The 25,899-nt window shown below is 41.5% G+C and overlaps 1 protein-coding gene across 4 annotated transcripts in view; it reads right to left on the minus strand.

Annotated features, from left to right (window-relative positions):
* Positions 1 to 25,899, minus strand: part of INO80 (INO80 complex subunit) — a 123,697-nt gene that overhangs the window by 1,884 nt on the left and 95,914 nt on the right. For 3 of the 4 annotated variants that reach the window (XM_027553580.1, XM_027553581.1, XM_027553583.1), the window contains 8 exons: positions 21,549 to 21,643; positions 15,309 to 15,381; positions 6,520 to 6,678; positions 5,781 to 5,883; positions 4,866 to 4,954; positions 3,203 to 3,358; positions 2,742 to 2,901; positions 1,825 to 2,040 (listed from right to left, as the gene is read on the minus strand). In XM_027553580.1, coding sequence (XP_027409381.1) covers positions 1,825 to 2,040; positions 2,742 to 2,901; positions 3,203 to 3,358; positions 4,866 to 4,954; positions 5,781 to 5,883; positions 6,520 to 6,678; positions 15,309 to 15,381; positions 21,549 to 21,643 — 1,051 coding nt within the window. The remainder of the gene's footprint in view (positions 1 to 1,824; positions 2,041 to 2,741; positions 2,902 to 3,202; positions 3,359 to 4,865; positions 4,955 to 5,780; positions 5,884 to 6,519; positions 6,679 to 15,308; positions 15,382 to 21,548; positions 21,644 to 25,899) is intronic. The other variant, XM_027553582.1, reaches the window with a different exon arrangement.

Raw genomic sequence — 25,899 nt, forward strand, 5'->3', positions numbered from 1 at the left:
TACAGGCCTGGTTCCTTCCTGGGACAGCACTTGTGAGCTGCTTCCTTCTTAGTTTCAGAAGATGTCCTTTACTCCTTAGTCCATCTGACCAGAGGGCACAAGGCTGCCCACTCTATCCTATGTCTACACACGCAGTTCTTGTGTTGCACGCAGCCACCCTGCTCTCTAAGCCCTAATGCTTTTAAGGAGCTGGTTCGAATCTCCTGTACAGCAACTCTTTCTAACATTCCTAAAAAGGAATTCTACGTGCTCGGTAGGCAGACTCGTGAATACTCTCACCCACAGTGGAGCTGGAGGCAATGACCGAATCCCTTGCTTTCCATGCCCAGTCACCAAGCACTGTCAATGTTTCTTGGGACACTCTGCCCCCTGTTGCCTCTAGAAGAAAGCCTGAGGAGTGTCATGTTTTGCCCCATGTGGGGGTGAAACCCTGCCATGGCAGCCTTAACTGCTGCCAGACTGCTGTTTTTCCAAGGATGTGATGAGCTGGCAAAAAGTTGAGAAACACAGGGCTGGGCTATTATACTTCACAGTTGTTGAACAAAGGAGAAAGGAGGAGAAAGGGGAGGTAAATGATCACTTATTGAGAACTTTCTATTCAATAATGCTGTTACTTGATGCAACACCCTAAATTTTAAGCGTGTGTTCTGAATGGAGAGCAATGCCTGAATGGCAAGTGCTGCCCTTCTCACCATTCCGAGAGCCCATGGTCACACATCTGATAAGCTTCTGCCCATCAGGTCTTTCCAACCTTGACTCCCACAGGCCCTTTGCTGCACAGTCTGACTGACCTGCTCGGTGACCTCCAATATGCCCAGGTCGTTAAACCCTCTGTCACCAGTGGAAATCTTCATCAACCTTCTCTTTCCTTCTGAGTTTGGAAACTTAGTCATCAAGTACACAGGTCCTCCTCCTCCTGATCTACCACAATTAAGGCCTTTCCTCTTCTCTCACTCAATGCTAACATACTGCCTTGTACTGCTGCTAAACACATTCCATGCATGGCTTCCTTGTCTCATTTTCACTATATATTCAGGTACGGGGTCCATGTGTTATACTCCCATGCACACAAGTGCTGGGTTGTGTGTGTGTGTGTGTTTTGGCACAGCACAGCTTGTGGGCTCTTAGTGGGATCTGAACCCAGGCCCTCAGCAGTGACAGCAGAGACCTAACCACTGGACTGCTAGGGAAGTCCCTACAGCAGGTGTTTAATCCTAAGGTGGTGGCTCACAAAGCTGAAAGCTGCTCAGTTGTGTCCGACTCTTTGCGACCCTGTGGACTATACAGTCCATGAAATTCTTCAGGCCAGAATACTGGAATGGGTAGCCTTTCCCTTTTCCAGGGGATCTGAGCCAAAAGGGAAGCCCAAGAATATTGGAGTGGGTAGCCTATCCCTTCTCCAGCAGATATTCCCGACCCAGGAACTGAACTGGGGTCTCCTGCATTGCAGGCAGATTCTTTACCAACTAAGCTACTGGGTAACTGTTAACTATGCTAGTCTGCACTACAGAAATGTAATTATTAAAATGTAAGTCTGGGGGAAAAAAATCAGTTCTCAAAGCAGGAGAAATGTTTAAAGCAACATGGTCAAGAAATTCACCTTTTTGTTTTTCAGTTACTTCCACTCTGAAGGCAGCACTACACTAAGTCACAAGAGCACAAGGAGTGTCAGGACCACTTGGTGCAGAGGCGCACTCCAACATGGGCTCTGGGAAGGGGCTCTGGGCCCAGGGGTGTCCTGCCTGCTCTACCTGGCAGAATGCTCAGCAGCCCTCCAGACTAGCCCCAGCCAGAATGGCACCTTAGTCCCTGGGGCCCCCGCACCTTTAGACACGTTGTACCCGTATGCAGCATAGGCAGCGGCAGAGGCTGCAGCAGCCCCTGCTTTGGCTCCTGCCATGGCGGCAGCACTGCCTGCAGTGGACTTCCGGCTCCGGCCCTTTCCGGCTCCTTTGGCTGTGCTTCCCGAACCTTTAGGGCGGCCTCGGCTTCGGGCTGAATGACCACGTCCTGCGGCTGGCATTTCCTGAATGGAAATCCCTGTGGGAAGAAATTGGTCAAGAGGGGGAAAAAAGTCAATTTCTTATGTGTGACGGGAATCTTCTCCTGGACACAGAAGATGGCTTTCGGGGTGTTTTGTTTCAGGACTCCTAGGGAGGTCTATGTCCCAATTTAATGGCTGAGCCACACAGTTACACAGCATTAGTAAGAACTGTGAGTAGCTACAACGGCCTGACACTTCAAGTTGCTTTTCAATTCTCTAAGAGTGGTGCCATTACTCCTGATTTTTTCTTTAAACTAGATCATTACTAAACGAACTCCAGGGATGTGCTACTTGTGATTCACCTGCACAGTCCAATGTTCTCCTGCCTTGGGGAATCGACTTTTACTCCCAAGTTGCACATGTAGAGGGACTCAAGAAATAGCAGCAACACTGGGCACCACAGAACAAAGTGAGGAAAGGCCCGGAAAAGTTAACTATAACTAAAAACTAGCACAAATAAGGGTGAACTATGAAGAACAGGAATGGCTAGAAAACAAAGAAGTTCGAAATCTTTATGAAGTTCTTATTTTGTTTTCCCTAAGCTTTCTCATTCTTTCACTTAAACAGGCTAGTAAAACAATGAGACTTCAAATGTTTTCTGCTCTACTCCACTCTTCTTTAAAGAAGGTAGAAAATGCCGTTATCTGAGAAGGAACCAGGACCCCGCCCAAGCGGCAGGGACAGCTGCGTCACTCACCATTCACAGTGTCTGAGACAGAGCCCGTCATGGAAGCAGGGGAGTTGGTGGCTCGGGACTGAGGGGCTGAGGAGGCGGGGTCGTCCACAATGACCAGCATGTCGCTGCTGCTCTCGTCCGGGGGAATGGAGCCAGTATGCAGCTCACTGCTGATGGAGATCTAGAGGCGGAAGGGTCATGATCACCACTCCTCTCAGAGCCTTCGGCCCTCGTGCCTAAGTGAGGACATGCTTCCCAGGCCTCCCCCACATTCCCTCTCCTCCCTGGCATCACTCCTGAGATTCAGACCCCCTACTGTGGCTCTGGAGAAGGCAGTTCGCCTTCATTTGCTTTTCTCCTAATGGATTCCTTGTGAAACCCCCTTTACAAGGCAGGCAAATCCCCCAAAAAGCAAAAGCTACCCAGTAAGGACACAGCCCTCACTGCTGCGATGAAGGCATCACTAATAAAAGGAGCCTCACCTCACTGAAAGGGCTGGGCATGGCTGAGTCCACGCTGATGAAGGAGTCGTCCCCATCCGCAGAGAGATTGGAGTTATCAGCTGAGGGAACAAATGGGATCACCAGGTTCATACCCTCCTTTCTCCTTTTGCCATCCAATTCATCTTCTTTTTTCTTCTGGGAACACACAAATCAAGAAATACAGAAAAAAACATGAGGCTAGGCACTGAGAGAAAAATGGGGTTGGAAAAGAAAGTGATGACAGATATTTGACTCTTTGTAAATGTCTAAGTTTCACTTTATTCAATTAGCATATTATTAAAAAAGAAAAAAAAAATCCCAAGGAAGGAGGAAAGGAATCACTTAGTACAAGTTTATGCATATTCTACCACAATAATACAGAGTTGAAAAGGCCAGTCACACTGAATGGAGCTGTGCCAAACAGAATCTGAACAGGGCGAGGGTCGGTCAGCTTCCAGCGCAGCCTCGCAGCACTTATCAGGCTGAACCAATGCAGCCCCACAAGCAGGAGGGCCCCTGTGCTCTTAGTTTATTTTTGCACATCTGTTTTTACTCTGCCTTCTTTTTAAATATGCATAAGGGGAATGAAGGTTCTTCTCATACACAAGGAATACTGAAGTGGCTTTTCATTATCTCCTCAATTTACATGAAAATGCTTAAGCACTGAGTGACTGAGCTACACCAAACAGTGCTAGAGCCAAGTTCAGCAGGGCTTTGTCACAGGTTAGAGATGTGGAATCAGAGTGTGCTTAGAAAATTCTGGGAATCACATTCATCCACTGCACCTAACAGCACTTGTATCTAGATCTATATTAGGGTAAATATGGTATGTCTTTGGGGCTTCCCTGGTGGATCAGACGGTACAGAATCTGCCTGCAATGTAGGAGAGACTTGGGTTCAATCCTTGCGTTGGGAAGATCCCCTGGAGAAGGGAATGGCAACCCACTCCAGTATTCTTGCCTGGGTAATCGCATGGACAGAGAAGCCTGCTGGGCTACAGTCCACGGGTTCGCAGAGTCGGACATGACTTAGGGACTAAACAACAATAAAGACTAGGTTATGATAAGGATTACTGGCACATGTGCAAAAACAGCAAGACAGGAAGAAATGGAGGGGAACTACATCCCATGTTGCAGCTAGCCTGGTAGGCTCAAGCAGGACATGTCAAAAGGGATACAAAAAAAAAAAAGGGCAAAAAACAGCTCAGCCCAAATCCTTGGCACGAATTGGAGAAAGAGAAGAATAGTGTGACAGTGATTTAATTTTCCCATAGTAGATGATACTAGAAGAATTATGGCAGAAGGACTGGATCTAATGACCTCTTAGGCCCTTTTTAAGATTCTGCAGAATCTAATAATCTAACATTCATCTTACTCACATTTGGACTTAAGCTTTTTAAAAAAGTCCCAACAAAAGGTTTCTACAATTACATGTGACCACAGACCCATATAATATAATTATGTCTGTGTGGGGAGTACTACCCTACCGAGGCTGCATTTCCCCTGCTCGACTGTCAGTCAGGACAGAACTATTACATAACACACACAGATGGAGCTGGATACCAACCAGCAACCAAGATGACAAGCATGCATTGTACAGTCTTTTCTGGAGGGACCACTCAGCACCCCCATCAGCCCCAGTCCACCACCCCAACTTGACATACCTTCTCTGCGTACTTTTCCCGCTTGCGCTTGCGTTCTTTAACTCGGTTGGTTTCCTCCTGCTGCCGTTTCTCTTCTTGCCGGAGTCTCACTATCAAGAAAATTTTAAGATCTAATGAAGCACCTGTGGCAATCCTGATCCTTATTCTCTGAAACTAAGGTGGCCTTATTCTCTGATATTTATGATTCAAGGTATGACTTCTATCCATTTAAGGCAGGCAGATAACTCATGGTTTCCTAACTTGGAGAACGAACAGAGTTCCTTGGATTCTGAACAGTTTTGGGGTTCAAACCATGATTCAGTCTCATTGTCATGGGCCTTTCCATGCCTCTCCTTTTTCCTTTTCTTTTCAGCCTTTTAATATCTGTGCACGGCACAGATCGAGTATGGTTACAGAGTCCTGAAAGGTTTTCAGAAGGCAGTGGCACACGTGGGCACCGTAAGAAAGGTGCTTCATCACATTTTCTGATGTGATGCTGTCCATGCCTGCAGAAGTTTACAAGGTTAAGTCTGAAACCCACTTTCTGGCTTCTCAAAAGCCAGAAATACTGGGAAAAGGGTCTGAATATTACATATGGCAGTGTGCTTTTCCAACTTTTCCATTAATTTCACAAAAATATTTCTCTGGACAGAAGAGAGTAAATTCATTACTGCTGAGGAAATCTAGGAGACAGCCTTCCTGTACACATTTATTTGAAGTCATATTACTCTAAAAATACACCTATTTCTTTATACTCCATATCCTTGTGTGAGCTTTAAAACAAAATATTAACCAAAAAAGTGTTTCTCCCCAAACACAGTCTGGCTTTGCCTACCCTTGGGACATAGTCAAGGGCCTTTTCGTTTTCAGATATGTGGAGCCAGAGGAATCATCTCTGTAAGGAAAGCGCATTAATAAGAGGTCTAGAATACGTACATTTCTTTTCCAACTCTTCATCGTCTAGAAGAAGACTAACCACCTCTTTGGGTTTCAAGGTATCTGGTTTGAAGTTTCCACCAGAAATCACCATCCGTTGAATCTAATACAAAACAAACAAACAAAAAAAATCACCGATAGGCATCTGTTCCCTTATGGAAAATATCCAAACAGAAACAAGTTTCTCAATCTGTAGTTCTGGTGAGGCCCCTGGATTTCCTTTTTTTTTTTTTTCCATTTCTGTGACTGGCTCATCCAGGTCATTTGTGCCAAGAGAAAGGACGATGAGAGCTTCTTTGCCTGAAACTGTTGACAGCTGTAAGATCCAATAATACTGAATCAAGACGGAAAAGAACCAAAAATGATAATTTCTTTAGAAACTAGCAAATTAAGCATACAGCTCAGAGGCTGATCACACCGAGAATACTAGGGCAGGAGCAAAGGCCGTTTCTTCTTCCCACGAATGTGAAACTATGTCAAACACGAGGGCCACAACTGGGATCTTCTTCAAATGAACGACAGGAGAATACTGTGTGTAGATACCATTCCAGAAGAAAAGAAGTGAGGAATGGCCAGGCCAGTACGTGCTGCTTTTGTATAGGACTTCATTTTCTCTTCCAGTCACAAGAAATCTCAGGGCTTTCATGACCAATGAAAGCCGAGAGTCTTAGTCTCGGTCAGTCACTGTGGCTGAACTACTTTCTCTACCAGCACAGTACCTCCTTTGCCTTCTGCTTACCTCGCTCTTCTCCTTTGCTCGCTGCAGAATGCGTTCTTCAATGGTGCCCTTACAGATGAGTCGGTAGACAGTAACCTGCTTTGTCTGCCCCAAGCGGTGGGCCCTGTCCATAGCCTGCTGGTCCACAGTGGGGTTCCAATCGCTATCATAAAAAATCACCTGTGCAGGCAGGACAGGAATACAGCAAAGACTGAGGCACTCTCAGGGCAATACCAGGAATTCTGACAGCAACCCAGCCATTCATCTATTTCAACAGTTTGATACCAGATTTTTTTCTATGATATAAAGATGAACAGATATCTACTCATAAAACCAAGCCATTCCTTCACCTGCTCTGGGCGAAAGACTCTGAGCTTTTTTCAGGGTTTTCATTTAAAAAGAGAATGGCAAAAATATTAACACTTAACATCCAGGGCTTACTATTTGCCAATCATTGTACTAGATGTTTTATGTGTATTAACTCACTTAAATTCCACTACCACTAAGATTTAGTCACTATTAAAAACCCCTGTTTTATATAAATAGATGAGGAAACTGAGACTCAGGGAACTCAGAGACTATCCAAGACCACACAGACTAAATAAGCAGTGGGCCTGGGATGTGAAATTCTTCTTCTTAACCCCAAGCCTACCTTGGTAAGAGACAGGCATGGCTTTCCTGGCGTTCTCAGGTTCGCACTAACAGGGTCATTTCCTGTCTCTTGAATTTCAGGCAAGAAATGTTTAAAGGGTTCTCTGGAAGCTACTTCTTGTTTGCTAAACAACAAACACAAAGAACAAAATGTACTCCCTACTCCTCTGACCCATAGGTGATCCTAAAACCAACAGAATCTTGGATCTTCAGTCCTGAAGCTTCTAGCAATACAGTGGATCTCTTAAAAGAAAGCCAGTTCAAAGTGACCCTCATAGCTCATGTGTCTTTCTCTACGTTCAACCAAGTCACCAAATCTAGCCAGTACTTCTTCAAAACAAACTCATTCTTTCTATATTCCCACTGTCCTTCTCCTGGGCCAGGCCCTCACCACCTACATCTGGTTCACTGATGCTTCAAGATCAGCGGGTTTCTGAGATCCCAGTCTCTTTCTTCAGTTTACTTCGGAGAAGGCAATGGCACCCCACTCCAGTCCTCTTGCCTGGAAAATCCCATGGATGCAGGAGCCTGGTGGGCTGTAATCCATGGGGTCGCTAAGAGTCGGACACGACTGAGCGACTTCCCTTTCACTTTTCACTTTCATGCATTGGAGAAGGAAATGGCAACCCACTCCGGTGTTCTTGCCTGGAGAATCCCAGGGATGGGGGAGCCTAGTGGGCTGCCGTCTATGGGGTTGCACAGAGTCGGATACGACTGAAACGACTTAGCAGCAGCAGCAGCTATATACTAAGACAACTTCACTTTTATTCTTTCCTAATACAAACACACCTCTTCCCTTTTGTCAGATAGTTCTCTTTGGTATCCCTCACTTATGTTAGTTTGACTGTACCACTTCTTGCTCAAGCTGTTTTTCCAACTTAGACTTCCCTGATCTCCCTTGCCTGTAACAATGTTTCCTTTTCCTATTCCTTATGAATTCGTATTAGAAATTACAATGGTCAAAACCTGTTAAGCACTTAAAACAGATGTGCATACATATCTCACTAAATTTTCATAAAAACCTGATATATTTCCTTCATCTCATAAATTGGGAAGACTGGACTGAGCTCACAGTCTTAACAGTCTCCTTTTACAACCCGCACTATTAGCAAAACGTTGCATTGCCTATCCTGGTCCAAGCTCCCACGTAGTCACTATTTTCTAAAGGTATCCAATTATTTCATATGTATTATGTATTTTAAAAATTCTCCTGCCTAGTGTTACTGGAGGACAGACACCATCCACCAGAACAAAGTAGAATTCTACAAATACTAGTCAATTGATACTAGAATCTCTAAGACGTGATGAAAACTAGAAAAAGTGCTAAAATGTAAGCAAAAGAGTAATTCATCTCTTTTGAACTGTTCCTCTAGATGCTTTTTCCATTGCTTAACACTACTTCCCTGGTGGCTCAGATGGTAAAGCGTCTGCCTACAATGCGGGAGACCAGGTTCAATCCCTGGGTTGGAAAGATCTCCTGGAGAAGGAAATGGCAACCCACTGCAGTATTCTTGCCTGAAAAATCCCATGGACGGAGAAGCCTGGTAGGTTACAGTCCATGGGGTCGCAAAGAGTCAGACACGACTGAGCAACTTATGACTTATGACTAACACTATTCCTAAGTAATTTATTTTCTCATTTAATAATGGAAGCAATTCTTCTGCCATTTTCTGCAGAACTCACTTGATGCGAAGATGGATAAAAGGCATCAGCATTTTTAATGTTTTTGCCTCTAATTACAAGAACCCCACTGGCTCTTTCTTATGCTGCTCCTTTTGTCTCTCTCTCATATGAGGTATAATCCCTCAACTTTTAGTGTAAGTTAGAATCCTTGAGGAAAAAGAAATGACAAACTGCCTGCCAAAGAAAGAAAATCATTATGAAAGCTTATTGTTAAGCCAGTGTCCACAGATCTAGGATTTGGAAGTATATGACATTTGTCACTTGTTAGAGGAATACAGAAAACCTGACCACAGGACATTCTGGAACTTCAACACGATAGGCAAAATTCTAGAAAATTCAGTTTAAACTTTCAGGGAGAACAAAGGAAGAGAGGACAGAGTTAATGAAAGTGAGACTTCCAACTGAACTGGGGTGGGGGCAACTGTTTGCCCAACATACCTAACATGACTGCATATGTGGAAAATGAGAGTTGATGTCACACCCAAAAGACAGTACCTTCAATAGTCCAAGCCTAAGGCAATGAATAGTTCAGCATGAACTCATAATGGGCAGCCCTGTATTATGAATCATTTTCACAAGTGTTTCCTCCATATTTACATTTTTCCTAGAAGTCTCAGTGGCAACCAACCCTGACTCAACTTGGGTTCTTTTGAGGTCATCAACAGTAAGAAGATTGGAGCCCAAGGAGATAGGTTTGCAATTTAACTTTCAAGTCCCCTCTTTCCCCAATTTAATGGCTTTTATCTTTCAAATGGATTAAAAGAGGTAAAGAACTGGTGAGGAAGAAAATAAAATAAGATTCTACTTAGCCCTATCTAATAAGCTGTTGATGTTTAAAAAAAAAATTCTACCTAGAAAAAGACACAGAGAAAAATAATATAGAAACATATTATAAGCTAGCAAGTTAAGACAAAAATAAGAGAGATATAAACACCAGATGAGATGTATGGTTATTATCTACCTTGACAATAAAAAATGAACACTGAATCAACATTGACATAAACTCAGGGGAGACAATGTCCATCAGAGTAGAACAGTTATGACACCCGTCTTTATGGAGCTCAGTGACATTCTAGAGAAAAACAAGCAACAATTAAGAATACAACAACTGACTTAACTAGGAAAGATCAGAGCCAGTCCACAATGCGTGGCCCAGCAATGACTAAGGGGAAATACATTAATTGTCAGCACTTTTATGAAGTTGTAAACAGCAAGCTGGGAGGGCACTGGGAAGGGGAAGCAAAGGAAGAAGGTGAGAGCTGAGATGTGTGGGATGCTCTTGGCTCTCCAAGTCAAAGACAGAGAGTTTCAGGGAATGAGGGAGTGAAAATGGGAAAATTGAGAGGAACAACTGGAAACAGCTGGACCAACACTTGGAAGGAATGGGTGGAGAATGCGTTAGAAGTTCAGTTCCTTGGGAGGGCTGAAAGCTGTCCCATGGTGTCTCATGGGACATAAGATTTCTCACACTGCTTGCTACTATGGGACAAAAGCTCCTCAATCTCTTTCTGCACAAACATTTAAAACAGTCTGACACAAAAACAAAACCAATAGCGCAGTTTATAACAATGCCTTACTAAACAATGTCAAATGCCTACTTTAGGAAGAATACACAAAGAACAAGGCAGACAGTAACGGGCAGCTGCCATTAATTTCATGCTAAAATCATGTTTTTATTAACAGAGTGAGTCAGAGTCTCACTGTTTACAAATACATGTTTATATATGCATTCTCAATCATAAAACATTAAGTTTTTCCTGACAGTTTAGGGTGACTAACCTCTTCCTTGTCCATAAATGGTTCTGGGGCTTTTCTGAAGCTAAATAATCTCAGGGCAAAGGAAAAATGCCAGGCAAGCAGTTAAACTTATTGTTTCTCTAATAATACACACAGGGAGTATAACTTGACTCCACACAAACCATTACCTAGCAACTCATTTCAATCGTGTGGTTCCATTTTTTTTTTTTTCCTGAGTATTCTAAGAGGTTCTAATTTGTGAGTCCCTTAGCCTTCCCCTCAAAATTAAATGTAAACTATTTCAGAATTGGAGACTCAGAATATTCAGAGCCTCTATGTCCCAGGGAGTAAAGAGAATACCTATTTCTACTCCTCTAGTTGTGGGGTTAGGGTTAGGTTTGGTTCTTTCTGACTGGCTGGAGTAGTTCACTTGTGAAAGACAAGCTGTGAAAACTAGAAGCATGGGACTTCCCTGGTGGCTCAGTGGATGGGAATTTGCCTGCCAATGCAGGGGATACAGGTTCGATCCCTGGTCTGGGAAGATTCCACATGCCATGGAGCAACTAAGCCCATGCACCACAATTACTGAGGCCACGTGCTCAAGAGCTCACAAGCTCCAACTACTGAATCTCTGCCTAGAGTCTGTGGTCCACAACAAGAGAAGCCTGCGCAAAAAACCCACAACACCAGAAGCATAATGCAGCTCTGCCCCTCAAACCTGCTTATTTTTGGGTTATTCCAATGAACGGCTAGGTGAACCATTCCTTAAGAAACCATAGATCAAACCTGAGATAGGCAGGCTGAGAAGGGAAAGATAGTTTAATCTAATGAACCAATGCTAGGTCTCCCCAGGTGACCTCATCCAGCCTCACGGCCTTAAACATTACCTATGACCTGGTGACTCCAAAATATATCTTGAGCCTCAATCTTTTTCCTAAAAACCACACTCTACTGCCTGCATGACACTTACTTAATGTCTGCTAAGAACCCTGAACTTAATACACTCCAAACCAAACTCTTGAGTTCCTTTCTCAAACCCATTCCTCTGTGCACTTTCCCCTAACCAGTAGCTGGTACCTCCATCACCCTAGTTCCTCACATTGAACACCTTGGACTTCTCCTTGACCCACATGATCCACATCCAGTCTTAGCAGCAAACCTCACTGGCTGTGCCTTCAAAATACTGATACACGCAGATTCCAAGTATCTCTCATCACCTCCACTACTTCAATCCTTGCCCAAGTCACCACTGCCTTATGTCTAATTCCTAACTGAACTTCCTGCTTCCACCTTTCTCCCTATGGTCTTCCCCACTCCACAACCCTGGAAGCCAGAAGGACACATTTTCTCTGCTCAAATCCTTCCAGTAGCCTCTTACCTCAAAATCCTAACCATGGCCCATGAAGTCCCATACAATCTACTTCGGTCACTCATTTGACACCACTCTGCCCACCTTCATTCTGTTCCCCCTACAAAAGGCTTCGCTTCATTTCGATTATGCCAAGCGTGTTCTCACCTCAGGGCTTTGCACTTATCTCCTTTCCCTGGAATGCTCTTGTTTTAGGCCACATACATAATTGGCTTGCTTTTCTCACTTTCTTCAGATCTTGGCGCAAATGTCACCTTATCAGAGCTTTATCAGTCTATATAAAACAGCAACCCCTGATCATGAATGGGGTTTTGAAAAACAATCAGAAGTTCCCCAGGTGGAAGAAGAGGTGTGCCAAGGAGAAAGACCTATGATGAGGGAGCTATTTACGTAGGCAGTGCTAGTGGTAAAGAACCTGCCTGCCAATGAAGAAGACGCAGGTTGATCCCTGGGTCGGGAAGATCCCCTGGAGAAGGGCATGGGAACCCACTCTAGAACTCTTGCCTGGAGAATCCCATGCAGAGAGGAGTCTGGCGGGCTATAGTCATGGGGTTGCACAAGAGTCGGACATAACTGAAGTGATTTAGCACGCACATGATACAGTATGGGAGGTTCAGGAATCAAGTCAATCATTGTTTCTGGAATATGGAAGGAGCAGTAGTCTGGCAATTAGTCTGGAAAGGGAGATAAAGGCCACAAAGTGAAGGGCCTTGTATGTGTAAAAGAGCTTACACTTTATCTTGTAGATGACAGAGACTCCCTGAAGAGTTTTAAGTAAGGGTATGGCTGATAAAGAAGGGTATAAACAAATTGAGGAGGTATGGGGCTGGGGAGCTGAGACTGGAGTCCAAAAGATCAGCTAGGAGAAAGTGATCAATCTTGTACTCACATAAAGAGTAAGACTAATTGGGCCCACTGCTGTCAACTCCTAGGCCACGGCCAGAGGATCCCCTTTAACCTGGGAGAGAACTTAACACTTTGCTGAATTGAATCTGTGTCTGGATCAGTTCCTACGAGCTCAATTCTTTATTTCAAATATGCATTGGCTTTGGCTAGTTGGAGCAAAGCCCGGGATGTGGAGGGGAGAGGGTGGGGGAGCATGCGGATTAGATAAATGTAATAACTGAGACCCACCCTCACACTAAACAGTGTCTCAACACCCATCCAAGAACCAAGTTACTTGTCTCCAAATCCTCCAATCTGCACCTGGCCTGCCCCATTAGGCACTTCTTTGTATGAGGCAAGAACCTAGTGTGGCAAGAGAGACATGCTTGGGATTCTCACCCAAGTACCCTTGACTCTCTGAGGATAACTGCAGTTGGGGTGTGGAGACCAAGGCTTCCCCAGGGCAGGAAGGGGGAAGTGGGAGACCCAGAGATAAACTCAGGCTCAGTTTTTGGGGGGCTATGCAGTGACAGAGCACTCTTCCCGGAGAGGCTTATCTACCAACCCTGGAGGGGACAAAGGTGCCAGAGAAGAAGCTCCTGCCCCTGGGAAGACCCTAAGAGTTTCCACCCTCTTCCAGCCACGCCTCCAGGACACAGCAATGCTGAACCAGTGCAGGGTTCTGGAGTACTGCCTCCCCATTCATCTCTCTTCCTCCTCTGAGGCTCCCAGGCCCCAGCTCTGGCCCTTCAATCCACATCATGTGTGCATTTTTTTTTTACCCACCCTGGGAATCCAAAGCTTTCCCTGGACTCCCATCCCCAGCTTTCCCATAGTAGCAGAGCTGAGCATAGAGCCAGGCAGACAAGGCCTAAGGGAAAGGAAGGCTATTTGCGGCCCAGTATAAATAACAAAGTCCTGGACCTGGCTCTTTCATTAGGAGCTACAAGGGCCACAGGATCCCTGAGGGCTATTAATGTGCAGGCACTGGGCACACATGCTTTCTAGGCAACATTTCACAGCTATAGGAGAAGGAAGGATTATTATATTCATTCTATTGAGGAGGAAACTATGGCTTAGAGCAGTCAAGCAACTGCTTCACATTCACACAGTGAATAGCAGAGCTGGGATTCAAACCCACGTTTCATTTCTCTAATTTGAAGGAATCCAAAAACTATGGAACCTGCCCTCTACCACCCACAAATTTACAACCAAAGTAATTAATCAGAAAAAAAAAAAAAAAAAAAAAGACTATGACTAATTGGGCCAGTATGCGTAAAAACTAGAGCAGAGAACCAAGGGGCAAAGGGAAAGGCAAATTTCTGCTAACATGGCACCAAGTGAGCTACCTCATCAGAGGACTCCCCAGAACAACACTACCACCACTGACTGCCTTCTCTCAAGATGACTGAGGCTGATAATGTACAGGTAAGTTACAGAATCTACCCAGTTACGCCTCCAGCAGACCTGAGGCCCCAGAACCCAGTTCCAATAAGGTTAACTGGCTGAGGTTTAGGTCCTGAGGAAAGTACAGCTGAGTCCTGTGGCTGAGACTCTACTCGGTGATGTTATGGATTCTGTTTTTCATTCTTGAAGGCAAGCAATTCTACAGTGCAGCAGTTAACAAGGAGAAAGAATGGACAGTCTAGAAGTGGAACCTGGGAAACAGGGGGTCTAGTTCAGATCTACTGCTGGGAATTTATCCAAGCTTCTTCACCTTTGGACTTGATTTCTCCATGACCCTCCAGAGTTTGCATCTTTCTTCTATTTGTGGGGATTCTGATGCTCTGTATTTCACAGAGGTACCACAAAGACCACATTAAATGGTATTTGTAGAGTCATGCCATCTACAAAACAATTTCCCATTTATGCATTTTTATGTCTCAAGGTTGCTGAAATTGTTTTTAAATATATATTATATCTTGGGAATAGTTCTGAGATACAAAAGGAATGCTCTTTTCTTCTCCCATACTTCAGATGCTGAAGCATCCCTCCAAGGACAGTGGGCATAAAGGGATAGATAATTTGATGAAATGTCTTTTTATTTTTTAAATCACCAATTTCATTGCTCTCCAACCATGTTTAGAAGTTTAGGATATAAAAATACGAGTTTTTCCTGATGGAATAATACATAAGAGTCATAAAACAACCCTTTCTGATTTGCTCAGTTATAGCTCCTAAAACACACAAATCTTGTTGGTTGAGTTCCCTAACACAGTCCAAGTGTTTAGAATAGTATCAGACACACAGTATATTTTTACTAAATCTGTGTTGAATGAATGTGTAAGAAACTTCGAATAAGAGAATAGAAAGTCTAAAAAGGAAAGCTAAAATGTTCCAGGGTAAATGCAACTACTTCCTTTTAACATAACAAGAGGCAAAGAAATAAAAAGTTTGTGATACATAATAAAGGATAGTATCAACCAAACAACATATTTGCAGTAGAAAAACTACACATCCAGTATATTTTTAGCTCGTTACTTACGGTATCTGCGGCAGTCAGATTGATACCCAGTCCTCCAGCTCGTGTACTTAGCAGGAACACAAAAATGTCATTCCTGCAGGACAGAGAGAGGGAGAGATATTTTAAGAGGAAAAACTGAAAAAGAAAACTGGCATGTAGCAAAAGAGAGGGATCTCTGGACACAGAACAATGTCTAGGCCTAGAAAGTTTTGGTGGTTACCCAGACCTGATCCACGTTTCTGACACACTGAAAGGTGTCAACAAAGGTGCTGGGCTGCTACAGTGAGACTATGGCAGTCATCTTCCAGTTTGCAGATAAACTTCTGCTGTCCACTGACTGACAGGCAATATAATTTAAAATATTTGGCAAATGTAACAGAAAAGTATGCCATGGAAGTAGAGATGCCTCTGTAATAGTCAACTGTTTAGCAAGTCAAACTATTCCCAGTTCATACAGTGGGGAAAAATAAGTCAGTATTGTCTGGTGTTTCCCCAAAGAATCATGACTTTCAATAATCTGGGAACTAATGATCACTGCGGCTGGGAAACTGGAGAAGGCAATGGCAACCCTGGAAAATCCCATGGATGGAGAAGCCTGGTAGGCTGCAGTCCATGGGGTTGCTAAGAGTCGGACACGACTGAGCGACTTCACTTCACTTCAGTGATCATAACTCCGAAGGACTCAAGTTCATATGCAAAAAGTTAGTCCAGAAAAATGACCAGAGGTCAGGATTAAGACTCAGGTTATGACTTCTAAGTATTCAGTTGAATTTAGGATCAATCCATGAAGACAGGCTAAAATTAAAGTACTTTTCTGATGGATACCAACACTGCCCTTAACAGAAATGATAAGATATAGTTTTCTCAGTTCCCCTCTACATCCTATATCCTTTTAAAGAAACCGAGAATTACAAACAAATCAGTAGGTGTGCCTGTCACTCATTCAGGCAGTAAATATTCACTGAATATCTTTTAGGAACAAAGGCCATGCCAGATCAGAAAAGACAGACCGACTATAAGGTTTATCTGTGTACACACATGCAATTAGGGGCTCAGTTCAAGCCCAATTCTTGCAGATAACATGAATATATTCAAGACTATCTTGCATTTTCATGTTTCCGTCACCTGAGGTTATTTTCCAGAATATTTCTACAGGAAAGGGACTGCATTATACCGACGAACAAACTTTACAGCCCTCTAAATCAAGCTGCTGATCGCTTTTCTTCATGACTATAATGAGGAACAAAACTAGAAATTCATTACCAGTGTTATTCAAATTGCAGGTCATACCTATCATTGGTCATGTAATCAGTTTGGTGGGTTTGGTACACATAAATTACAGAAATAAAAATAACAGATTAGAAAATATTATATCACAGGTCATAAGGATAAGTATTGTTTCTGATTTTATGACATGGTAAATATGTATTAAATCTCAATGTAAGATGAATTTTATTCTGTGGATTCCAGTTTAAGAGGAAAAAACAAACACACTGACATCAGGGTGCTCTCGTCCCTTGATGCAGTTCTTCCTTGGTAAAGTCACTTGACTGCTAAAGGTCTGTTTCCTGCACTGTAAAATGAGGATGCTCTGAATAAAATAGCTGAAGTGACTAAATGATGACATATCAATGGCAAACATGAATACCAGTGAAGGAACTACTCTGAAAGAAGTATCCTGGCTAAATCCCTAAGCTGGGTAGGTCCTAGTATTTGCATTCAATTAAACACAGCTTTTCTAGAGGCAGACATGGATAACAGATCATATTTGGAGGTCTCTTGTAGGGCATGATTCCAAAAGTACTGGAAGTTGTGCTCATTTAATCCTTGAATTTTATCATGAAGTCTAATATTTCATAATTGTATTTATACAATATCATCTTTCACAGTTAAATCATAAAGGGCAAACCAAAAAGTTAAAAGGCATCTGCCAGTTTACAAACACATTCTGCCCTAGATATGGGATGATGTAAATGCAAGCTTGATACCTCCTAGCCCGTAAGAGAATATTTAACCACAATAATGCTTCAAATAAACATTGATGTAGCTTTCCAGGGCCATACTAATCTCTACAGGATAATCTTCTCCACTTTGGCCTTAAGAAGACTGCTCAATCCCATGCATCTCTCTCTCCTGCTCTGGTGGGTACAGAGCAGGAGTCAGAAGCTTCTCTCTGATATCTGTGTTAGAGCTGATGGAGTCACCTGACAGCCAGGACTTTTTGTTGATGTGGGGATGGGGGAAAGGGGTGGGACAAGAAGAGAGATAGAAGGTAGATGAGATCTATAAAAAAGAATAGAGGCAGAAAGACAGGTCATTTCCACAGTCTGCACAGCCAAAGAGATAAGTCCCCAGATGTAGCAATTCTTCACAAACAGGGACTATATACAGAAAAAAACACTAGAGAAAGGAATCTAGTTAAAAATAAATTAGTAACAAAATTTAGAGACATGACTGGTGAAAAATGCTCTTCTGGGGATGTTACCTATGTAGCAAGAAGATACCTTTTAGTGATGAGATGGTAAGCAGCAATGTTTGGCTGTGCCCAGTGTAATTTCATCATACTCTAATGGAAAAATAAGGATTATGGGAGTCTTAGATTATTAAAAGTCAAAGAAATTAGTGTCCATCCCGGATCACACTGTTGGATCATATGTAGACCAAAACATCTAAATTGCACTGCTGAGAAGTTCCTTTCTACTTAATAAATCTAGCATTGATAATGTAAATTAATGTTTTGGAAGCTGACTAAAAGGAAGAAAATAGAATCCCAGAAGGCAACATGATAGTTTGGGTGCCCTCTATGAGGCTAAAAAGGAATCTCAACTCAGGGTCTCTATTGGAATGGGTCTTAGAGACCAGGCTTCAGGGTGGTCTGTGAAGCAGCCTATGAAATCATGTAGCAAAGACATGGTTAAATCTCACTCTCATTCTTCTTTAGTTAAGGCCACTTTGCACCAAAATACTGAAATAGTGCTGGGCATGTAGCTGACTGGGAAAGACTTGATGATGAGTGGAAAAGAGCTAGAATTAAAGACCCTGGAGCTTTATTTATAGTCTCACCAAGAAGGAAAAAATCCACACTATGCTCTTACTTTTGCTTATATTTTCCAGTCACCCGAATAATCAGGTAATGGTGGTGGGGGGCGGGAGTCCATTTGGGAAATGTCATGGGATAGGAGGAAGAGAAGCAAAAGGCCAAGGCACCCCAGAGAAAAGCCCTTGTGAATGGCTTAGTCTAGGATCACGTACTGGTCACATGTTCTGACTGTTGCCCAGTCAGGACATCCTGGCCAAACAGTCTTTAGTCTCAGTCAGACTCTTTCCTGGAAGGACCCCTCATAAATCAATCTTGTATGAAGGGAATGTAAATGGCTTTTTATAGGAGTTCTTGTTTACTCTGGCTGACCTTTGAGCCACAGGGCTTTCCAGTTGAAAACTACAATTTTTTCTTTTGATGTCTTTTCATTAATAACAAAGAAAATATTTGGCAAGGATGCTTTCTTGTTTTCAAAAACACCTGTCTTTTTCTCTATATTGGGTTAGCCTTTCAAATTTATAAGTTGAGAACTTTTATAAGTTGAGATCCCATTTGGAGGGATCTATCTCACAGGCTTCTGATCAGCATAAATACAGTTCAGATTCTATACATGAGAGAGAGATTATTTCCTAGCCATAATCCTAATTCTAATCGTCTAGTCTAGCTCATCATGTAGGAAGGGAAAAAGACTTAAGTCTGTTTTTTTATTTTGCCTAAATCTCACTCTCATTCTTCTTTAGTTAAGGCCACTTTGCACCAAAATACTGAAATAGTGCTGGGCATGCAGCTGACTTTGGGATGCCAAAGTTGTTTATTAAATGCCAAGTGTTAATATGATTGTTACTCACTTTGAGTCTAAATAAAATCCATTGCTCCCTAAGTAATTCTTAGTTGCAGAATTTGGACACTCAAGTAAGGTTTTCCAGGAAAGTTTAAAAAACAAAGTATTTACTAAGTATATCTAGTATAATTTAATGGTGAAAATACCCTTCTTTTAAAGCTAAACTACTGGGATTGCCCAAGTAATCACAAGTAAGAGATTTTAAAAGTAGTAAATAGATACATCTACTGATTTCCGCCCCCCCCCACCCCATGAAATCCCCAGTTTAGGGAACTGGATCAGCTAGAAGAAAAGCTGTAGCTCTATAACTCAGAAGCCCAAATTGTTTACAGATCAACACATTACAGCTCTGGTTGGTTATCAACATCAGCAGAATTTTCTATAAAGTAATATGAAAATATGTACAGTCTTAAACACTCATATTCCTTCACTCAGTAATCTCTCTTGTTTGAATCCATACTAAGACAATAATTTAAATGACGACAAAGCTTTATAAACAAAGATATTCAACATTTTAACAACAGAAAGATAGTATATCCAATGTAAGGGAATATAGGTCATTAAAAATAATGACTATAATGACTTTTTGGATGATATATGAAGATCTTTATGAAATACTGCTAAGTGGAAGAAATAAGGACACATAATCATCTGTACAATATGGTATCAACATGTAAATATAATCACACACATGTATCAGAGCCTAGAGGGATAAACCAAAATGTTAACAGTGATGAGACTGTGGGTGATTTTTACTTTATCAAATAATCTCAAATCTTCCTCAATAGGCATTTTCTATAATACAAAATGGCCACAACTGTTACTTGAAAAAAAAAAAAAGCTTTTCTATAAAGGAGATTCTCAAATGTACAATATCAAACATATTAGTGGGGGAAAAAACCACAAACAATAGTAGGTGAAAGACTGATTACTTTTCTTCTAACACATACGCCTGGAGAGAATATAGGCACCCCAGGGAAACAGTCTGTAGATTTCATATGTAAGAGTCTCGTCAGTTGGAGCTCTGAACGTTGGACTAGGTAAGGACATAGTGAAATGTGTTTCATTCGATTTCAAAATCAAGAAAAGATAAAGATCAGCTGGTAAACTTTTTCTGGGGTGAGGGGAGGCACAAAACAATATGCAGTGCTAGGAAGCACTACTTTGCTTATTACACGTCTCACTTAAATAATCAATTCACAAACCGGCCAAAAGCTTCTGCTAGGTAACAAACTAAAACAGGTCCAAAGAAGTTCTTCCCCTCCATTGTTGGTCAAACAGGCACCTGAATTCAGAAGCAGTTTCAACCAGGAGTTATTGGTCTGAGTATGCACTGTAAACTAACACATCAGGATGCACCTCTTACCCACGCTGTATAACGAAGGACTGTGCAATAGCAAAAATTCTCAGAGGGCATGCATGCTATGTTGAATTACAGATTTGTTTTATGTTGAAGTAAAACATGTTTTAAAACTGAAATAAAAGAAATTTAAAAATTATAACCTAAATACAAGTGGCTATATGCTTAATTTTCTTACCAAGAATTCAAAAGCTAAATAGTAACAGACTATACAATTAAAGGCCAAAAATTCAGAATTGTTCTGACTTACAGAACATTAAGACCTAGTCTATTCCTTAGTTCTCAAGGAAAATTAAGGGTTGAGTTCAGGAGACCTGTCACTAGTACAGCCTGGCTTTCTCCTTGGAGAGAGCAGTAACTAGACCCTGCTTATTACAATGAGAACCTGCACTTAGGATAATTATGGCTCTGTAGGCCATCAGCATCCAGCAGGCGGTATTTGAAATTTCACAGGCTTATTATCGGGTAGGATAGGTACTGTAACTGAGAGCTGCCAGATGAAGACTGCACACTATTGCAATTTGTCAGAGTTCACTGTACCACTACAATATTAGGGGCAAAGCAGGAAAAAAAGAAGGTATTTTTCTTTAAACTTATACAAAATAAAACAGGTAAGCAAAACAAAATGAAAATCAACTATAAGTCAATACCCAGAGATAGCCACTGTTAACATTTATGAATATAGCCTTGTGGACTTTTTTTTTTTACATGCATATTATTCACATAAGAAGGATCCTGGTTCATACTCAGAAATTATTTCTTTTATTGCGCAAAGAAACAGGCACTGATTCAGTAAGAAAGAATATTTAGAATACCAAAATCACCAACTATTCATTTCCTCTCTCTCTCACAGCCACCCAGATCTGAACCATCATAAGCAGATGGAGCTACCTCTTAGAATGGCAGGAACTGTATCATGATTGCTTAACAATCTGAGACATACTGGTATTTCTTTGAAAGTCACCATCTCAACTAGAGGAAAAATCAAATGACAATTTCTGTAATTTCTATTAACATTACCTGGTTTGAAAATCAGCAACCATGTCCCGTCTCTCTGAGATCTTAGATGAGCCATCAAGCCTCATGTAGGTATGCTTCCTGTAAACCATATATTCCTGCCAATCAGAGCAAAAAGATATAATAAGCTTGATGCAAATTACTGCATTCTAAATCTCATAAGCATCTACCCACCTTATCCATAGGGGGTAAGTCATTCTATACAGAATGAAGACAAAGCAATCTCAAAAGTACAGGAATTTGATTTGTAAATAAGCTTACTATCAGTGTGTAAAAACAGAGGGTACCCTGAAGATTACAACCACTCTCAATTTCAACTTAGACTAATCTTATTCCTGCAGACTTTTGTAGATTTTGTGAAAAAACAAACAAGTGAAACAAAATAAAATCTCTAAACCAAAATGGCTTTTCAGTCACCAACCAGATGCCTCTCACGGCTATGGAATATCTGGTTTTCTTTCAGGAAGTAGCACTCACCCCAGTGGGTTTCTCTCCAGCAAATTCTTGCTGACTAAAGTCCTTGAATTTACAACCCAAGCTCCCTTCTTTCAGCACAGCATGCACTACTGTTAAGGGAGACCTAAGCAATAAGGTAACTTTCCATGGCTGAGAATGTTCTTGGTGTCATCTGTAAGAAGAATTACAACTTTTAAGAACGGAGGAGGTATTTCAAGAGATGCAATGGAGGGAATATATATTCATTCTTGGAAGCTGCAATTCTTCTTACAGATGTGGAATGATTTCCTCTTTCTTTATCCAATCATATAAATTGCATTTCAAGAAGTGCACTCAGTGAGGGACTAGTATCAAAAGCTAATATAGCTGCTGATTCATAAGAAACACCATGAAACAGTTTTTTTTTTTCAGTTCAAAAAAATTTTTTTTCTATTGAAAAAGACTAATCATTTCTACATTTGGGAGCTATATATGCTAAATAACTTTCTGTGGTCAAATGCTCTTTTATTGTAATACTCATTATGCAGCTCTTATACCTGGCTGGGTACTTCAGTATGCAAGGTTGTTATAGTCTGGTATGGCTGGTGTAGTGTACGCAGCAGCACTCTTAAAGCAAGCTGATATGTATGTATTTTTTATTCTTCTTTTTTTCACTATTTGTTTCTGTCTCCAGGGGATTCTTTAAGGACTTTGGTAATCAAAGAGGGGCAGAAAATATTCAGTCAAATCAAGTTTCACATTTAGCCCATATAGCCCTATGATGGGAATGGGTTAATGGTAAAAGAGTAGTAGGGGATGTTTTGGATAAGGAGGAATTCAGGAAAGAAGATGAAAAATAACAGCATGAGGATGGTCTTTAGAGGCTCACTATTCCTGGGCAGCTATTCCATCAGATGTGGCCATCCAGAACAACAAAATATCTAGATGATAGAAAGCCCACAGATTTGAATTTTAACCAAAAAGTAGACTTCCTGCATAGGCACTCTTTTGCCTTTTGAACCAGAACTTCTAAACTTTAATGACAGTAGTGATGAATGAATCTTCCTGTAGATCTTGCTGTACACATCATTTATATATCAAGGTCAGAACACCACCAGAGATATTAATCCTAGACCATAACCAAACCAACAATGATTACAGACAGCTTGTTACTGAGGCAACGGAAGTGAATCTTTCCCATTTGCTGCTTTAAGCCTCTGCTCTCTCACCCAGGGGAATAGTGGCATTTCAGAAGGCTTAGATTGAGTCTAGATCCTATTTCAGTAAATAGCTTCAAAACAAGTACATGGACATGGAAACAGCAGTTAAAAGCAGAATATAAGAATAGCTATATTCTCACACTATAGAAAAACATCTAAAATACTGAGCTAAAAAGGCAACTCAGTATTTCTTTCATTCACAAATTTTGGTTTGTGAGCTAGAAACCCCCAAACTACCTAGCTTGTGAGCGAGGTGGCCCCAAAGCTACCTTAGACATCTCTCTAGAACTCTAGGACTTCCCTGGTGGCTCAGATGGTAAAGCGTCTGCCTACGATGCGGGAGACTTGGGTTCAATCCCTGGGTTGGAAAGATCTCCTGGAGAAGGAAATGGCAACCCACTCCAGTATTCTTGCCATGGGATCATGGACGGAGGAGCCTGGTGGGCTACAGTCCATGGGGTCCCAAAGAGTCAGACACGACTAAGTGATTTCACTTAGAACTCTAGGCTGTTTGAAAAAGATACTTAATTTAATCAAATATTCATCTGGAAAGAAAAGCCTTATTTTTTCCAATCATTAATTTCAAGAACTGCTCCATTCTTAGTCTAGTTCTCCTATAATCCTAAAAACAACTAATGATTTAATATAAAATTGTTTTTTTAAATAAAAGATGAATTCTAACAACAAACGATTTGATAGTAGTCACAGAACTTTTGAAAATTTAATTTAAAAATACCCAGAGCAATTATTTGCCAATTAAAAATAAATTTAAAAAATCTATCCCCACTTAACAATCTCTGTATCAAAAGGTTTTATAAGATCCATTTTAAGTGCCTTGCTTAATATATTCTTTTCAAAGCCAGCAGCTAAGAGTTGGTTAATCAGTAACTATTTTATGAGTTTTGCAGTTAAATATCTTTTAAGGATGGCACAGGATTCCCATTCACCCCTCAATCCTCTGTAATTCACTCCCATGCCTGAGGACCACAGCTGGATGATTACCGCTTGCTGGATGACTGTACTGTGCTGTGTAGGAACCATGTCATGTTAGCAGTCACGTGACAGGACGACCTGACATTTGGCACTGTGGAGAAATCAAGGGCATTCTCTCACTCAAGTCTACTTGGGTTATTTAGGAAAGGCTAAAAAATGATCCATCAGTATGACTGAATTTCTTGGAACCTTGTAAACCTTTTGCTCCACTTAAAGCAACAAAGAGAGGCACTTCTCTGGCAGTCCAGTGATTAAGACTCTGCGCTTTCTATGTAGGGGGTGATGGTTCAATCCATGATCAGAGAACTAAGATTCCACATGCTGTGCTGCCCACCCCCACAAAAAAAAGCAGCAAAGAGAAGACAGAAACCAAATGTAGACCTTCCTCTCCCGAAAGTCTCATAATTTAGTACTCTCCCCTAATTAAACAAATATCAATACCAGTATTCTCAAGTGGATCAATAACCACCAACCAAAGCAAGCTCTAAATCTCCTTGAATTAATAAAATACAAATTATGGCTTTTAACATTTAGGAAGTCTTTAGACCTATATAGTTCTAATATATACTATTTTTAAAAATTACTGACGAAGGCAAAGGGGTTATGGGCAAGAGGTACTTCTGCCATCTGAGGACTGACTTTCAACCAGGATTAAAACTCCTAGGTCCCATTCCAGGAATTCTGACTCTGTAGGTCTGAATTAGGGCCTAGACTGGTTTATTTTTTAAAAGTTCCAAAGATGCCTGCTGATATAACACATCCAAAGATGTTATAACCAGAGCTGAGAACAACCACTACAGAGCGAAGGCAGAGCAGGGTCCCTTAGAATCATGCTATCTCAGCATGCCCCTCAGATGAGTAACACATGCAGTGTGTTAGAAATGCAGAACTGAGGGGCATACCCCATATATCCAATAAATCAGAATTTGCATTTAACAGGTGTGACTTGTAAGTACACCCACACTGTTACAGAACATACCCTTATGCTATTTCTAAGGCCCTGGAACACTTTTTTCAAGAAAAATGTTATATGGAACCCCTCTAATAGAAAATAGATTAAAAAATTTTACTATTCTAGTTAACAAAGAAGGGTATGGAGTCCAGGGCCCCACCTATTTAATGTCTACACTTTAAGTCTCCTTTCCTGTACCCAACCCCATCTGTTGGAAAACCACTTTCTTAGAATACAAATTGAGAGGACAGGTCAGTTCTGGAACACATTCCTAAGTCCTACTTTTTAAGCACGAGCATGTGAACAGAGGTATTAGCAAAACTCAAAATAGTTTCAGAAATGCCTCTCAATCCTTTAAAGTACACTAACTAAAAGCAAACATTCACACCAGCGATGTAATACAAAGGGTCTAGGTTCACCTTGAAGTAGTAGTGGTAACGATGATGGTTTGCATTTACTGAACATTTACTAAATAACAATCACTATTCTGTGTATTTTACCTGGTTTTGCTTATCCAGAAAGGCTATTTCAGATAGGTGTTATTATTGTCAATCCTATATTTAACAGATGTTAAGATCTCTAAAGTGACACAGGCAGTAGGTAATGGAGCTAAGATGAGAATTCAAGTAGACTAGATCCAGAGCCTTTAGCTTAATCCTTCTACCTACTGCTTCCAGACAGCAGAGCAGCTCATTACCACTAGAGGAAAAAAGGGGGAGGGAGAAGTCCTATAACCCTCTGTATAAGTCTCATC

This window comes from Bos indicus x Bos taurus, chromosome 10, assembly GCF_003369695.1.
Source record: "Bos indicus x Bos taurus breed Angus x Brahman F1 hybrid chromosome 10, Bos_hybrid_MaternalHap_v2.0, whole genome shotgun sequence".
Classification (NCBI taxonomy): Eukaryota; Metazoa; Chordata; class Mammalia; order Artiodactyla; family Bovidae; genus Bos; species Bos indicus x Bos taurus.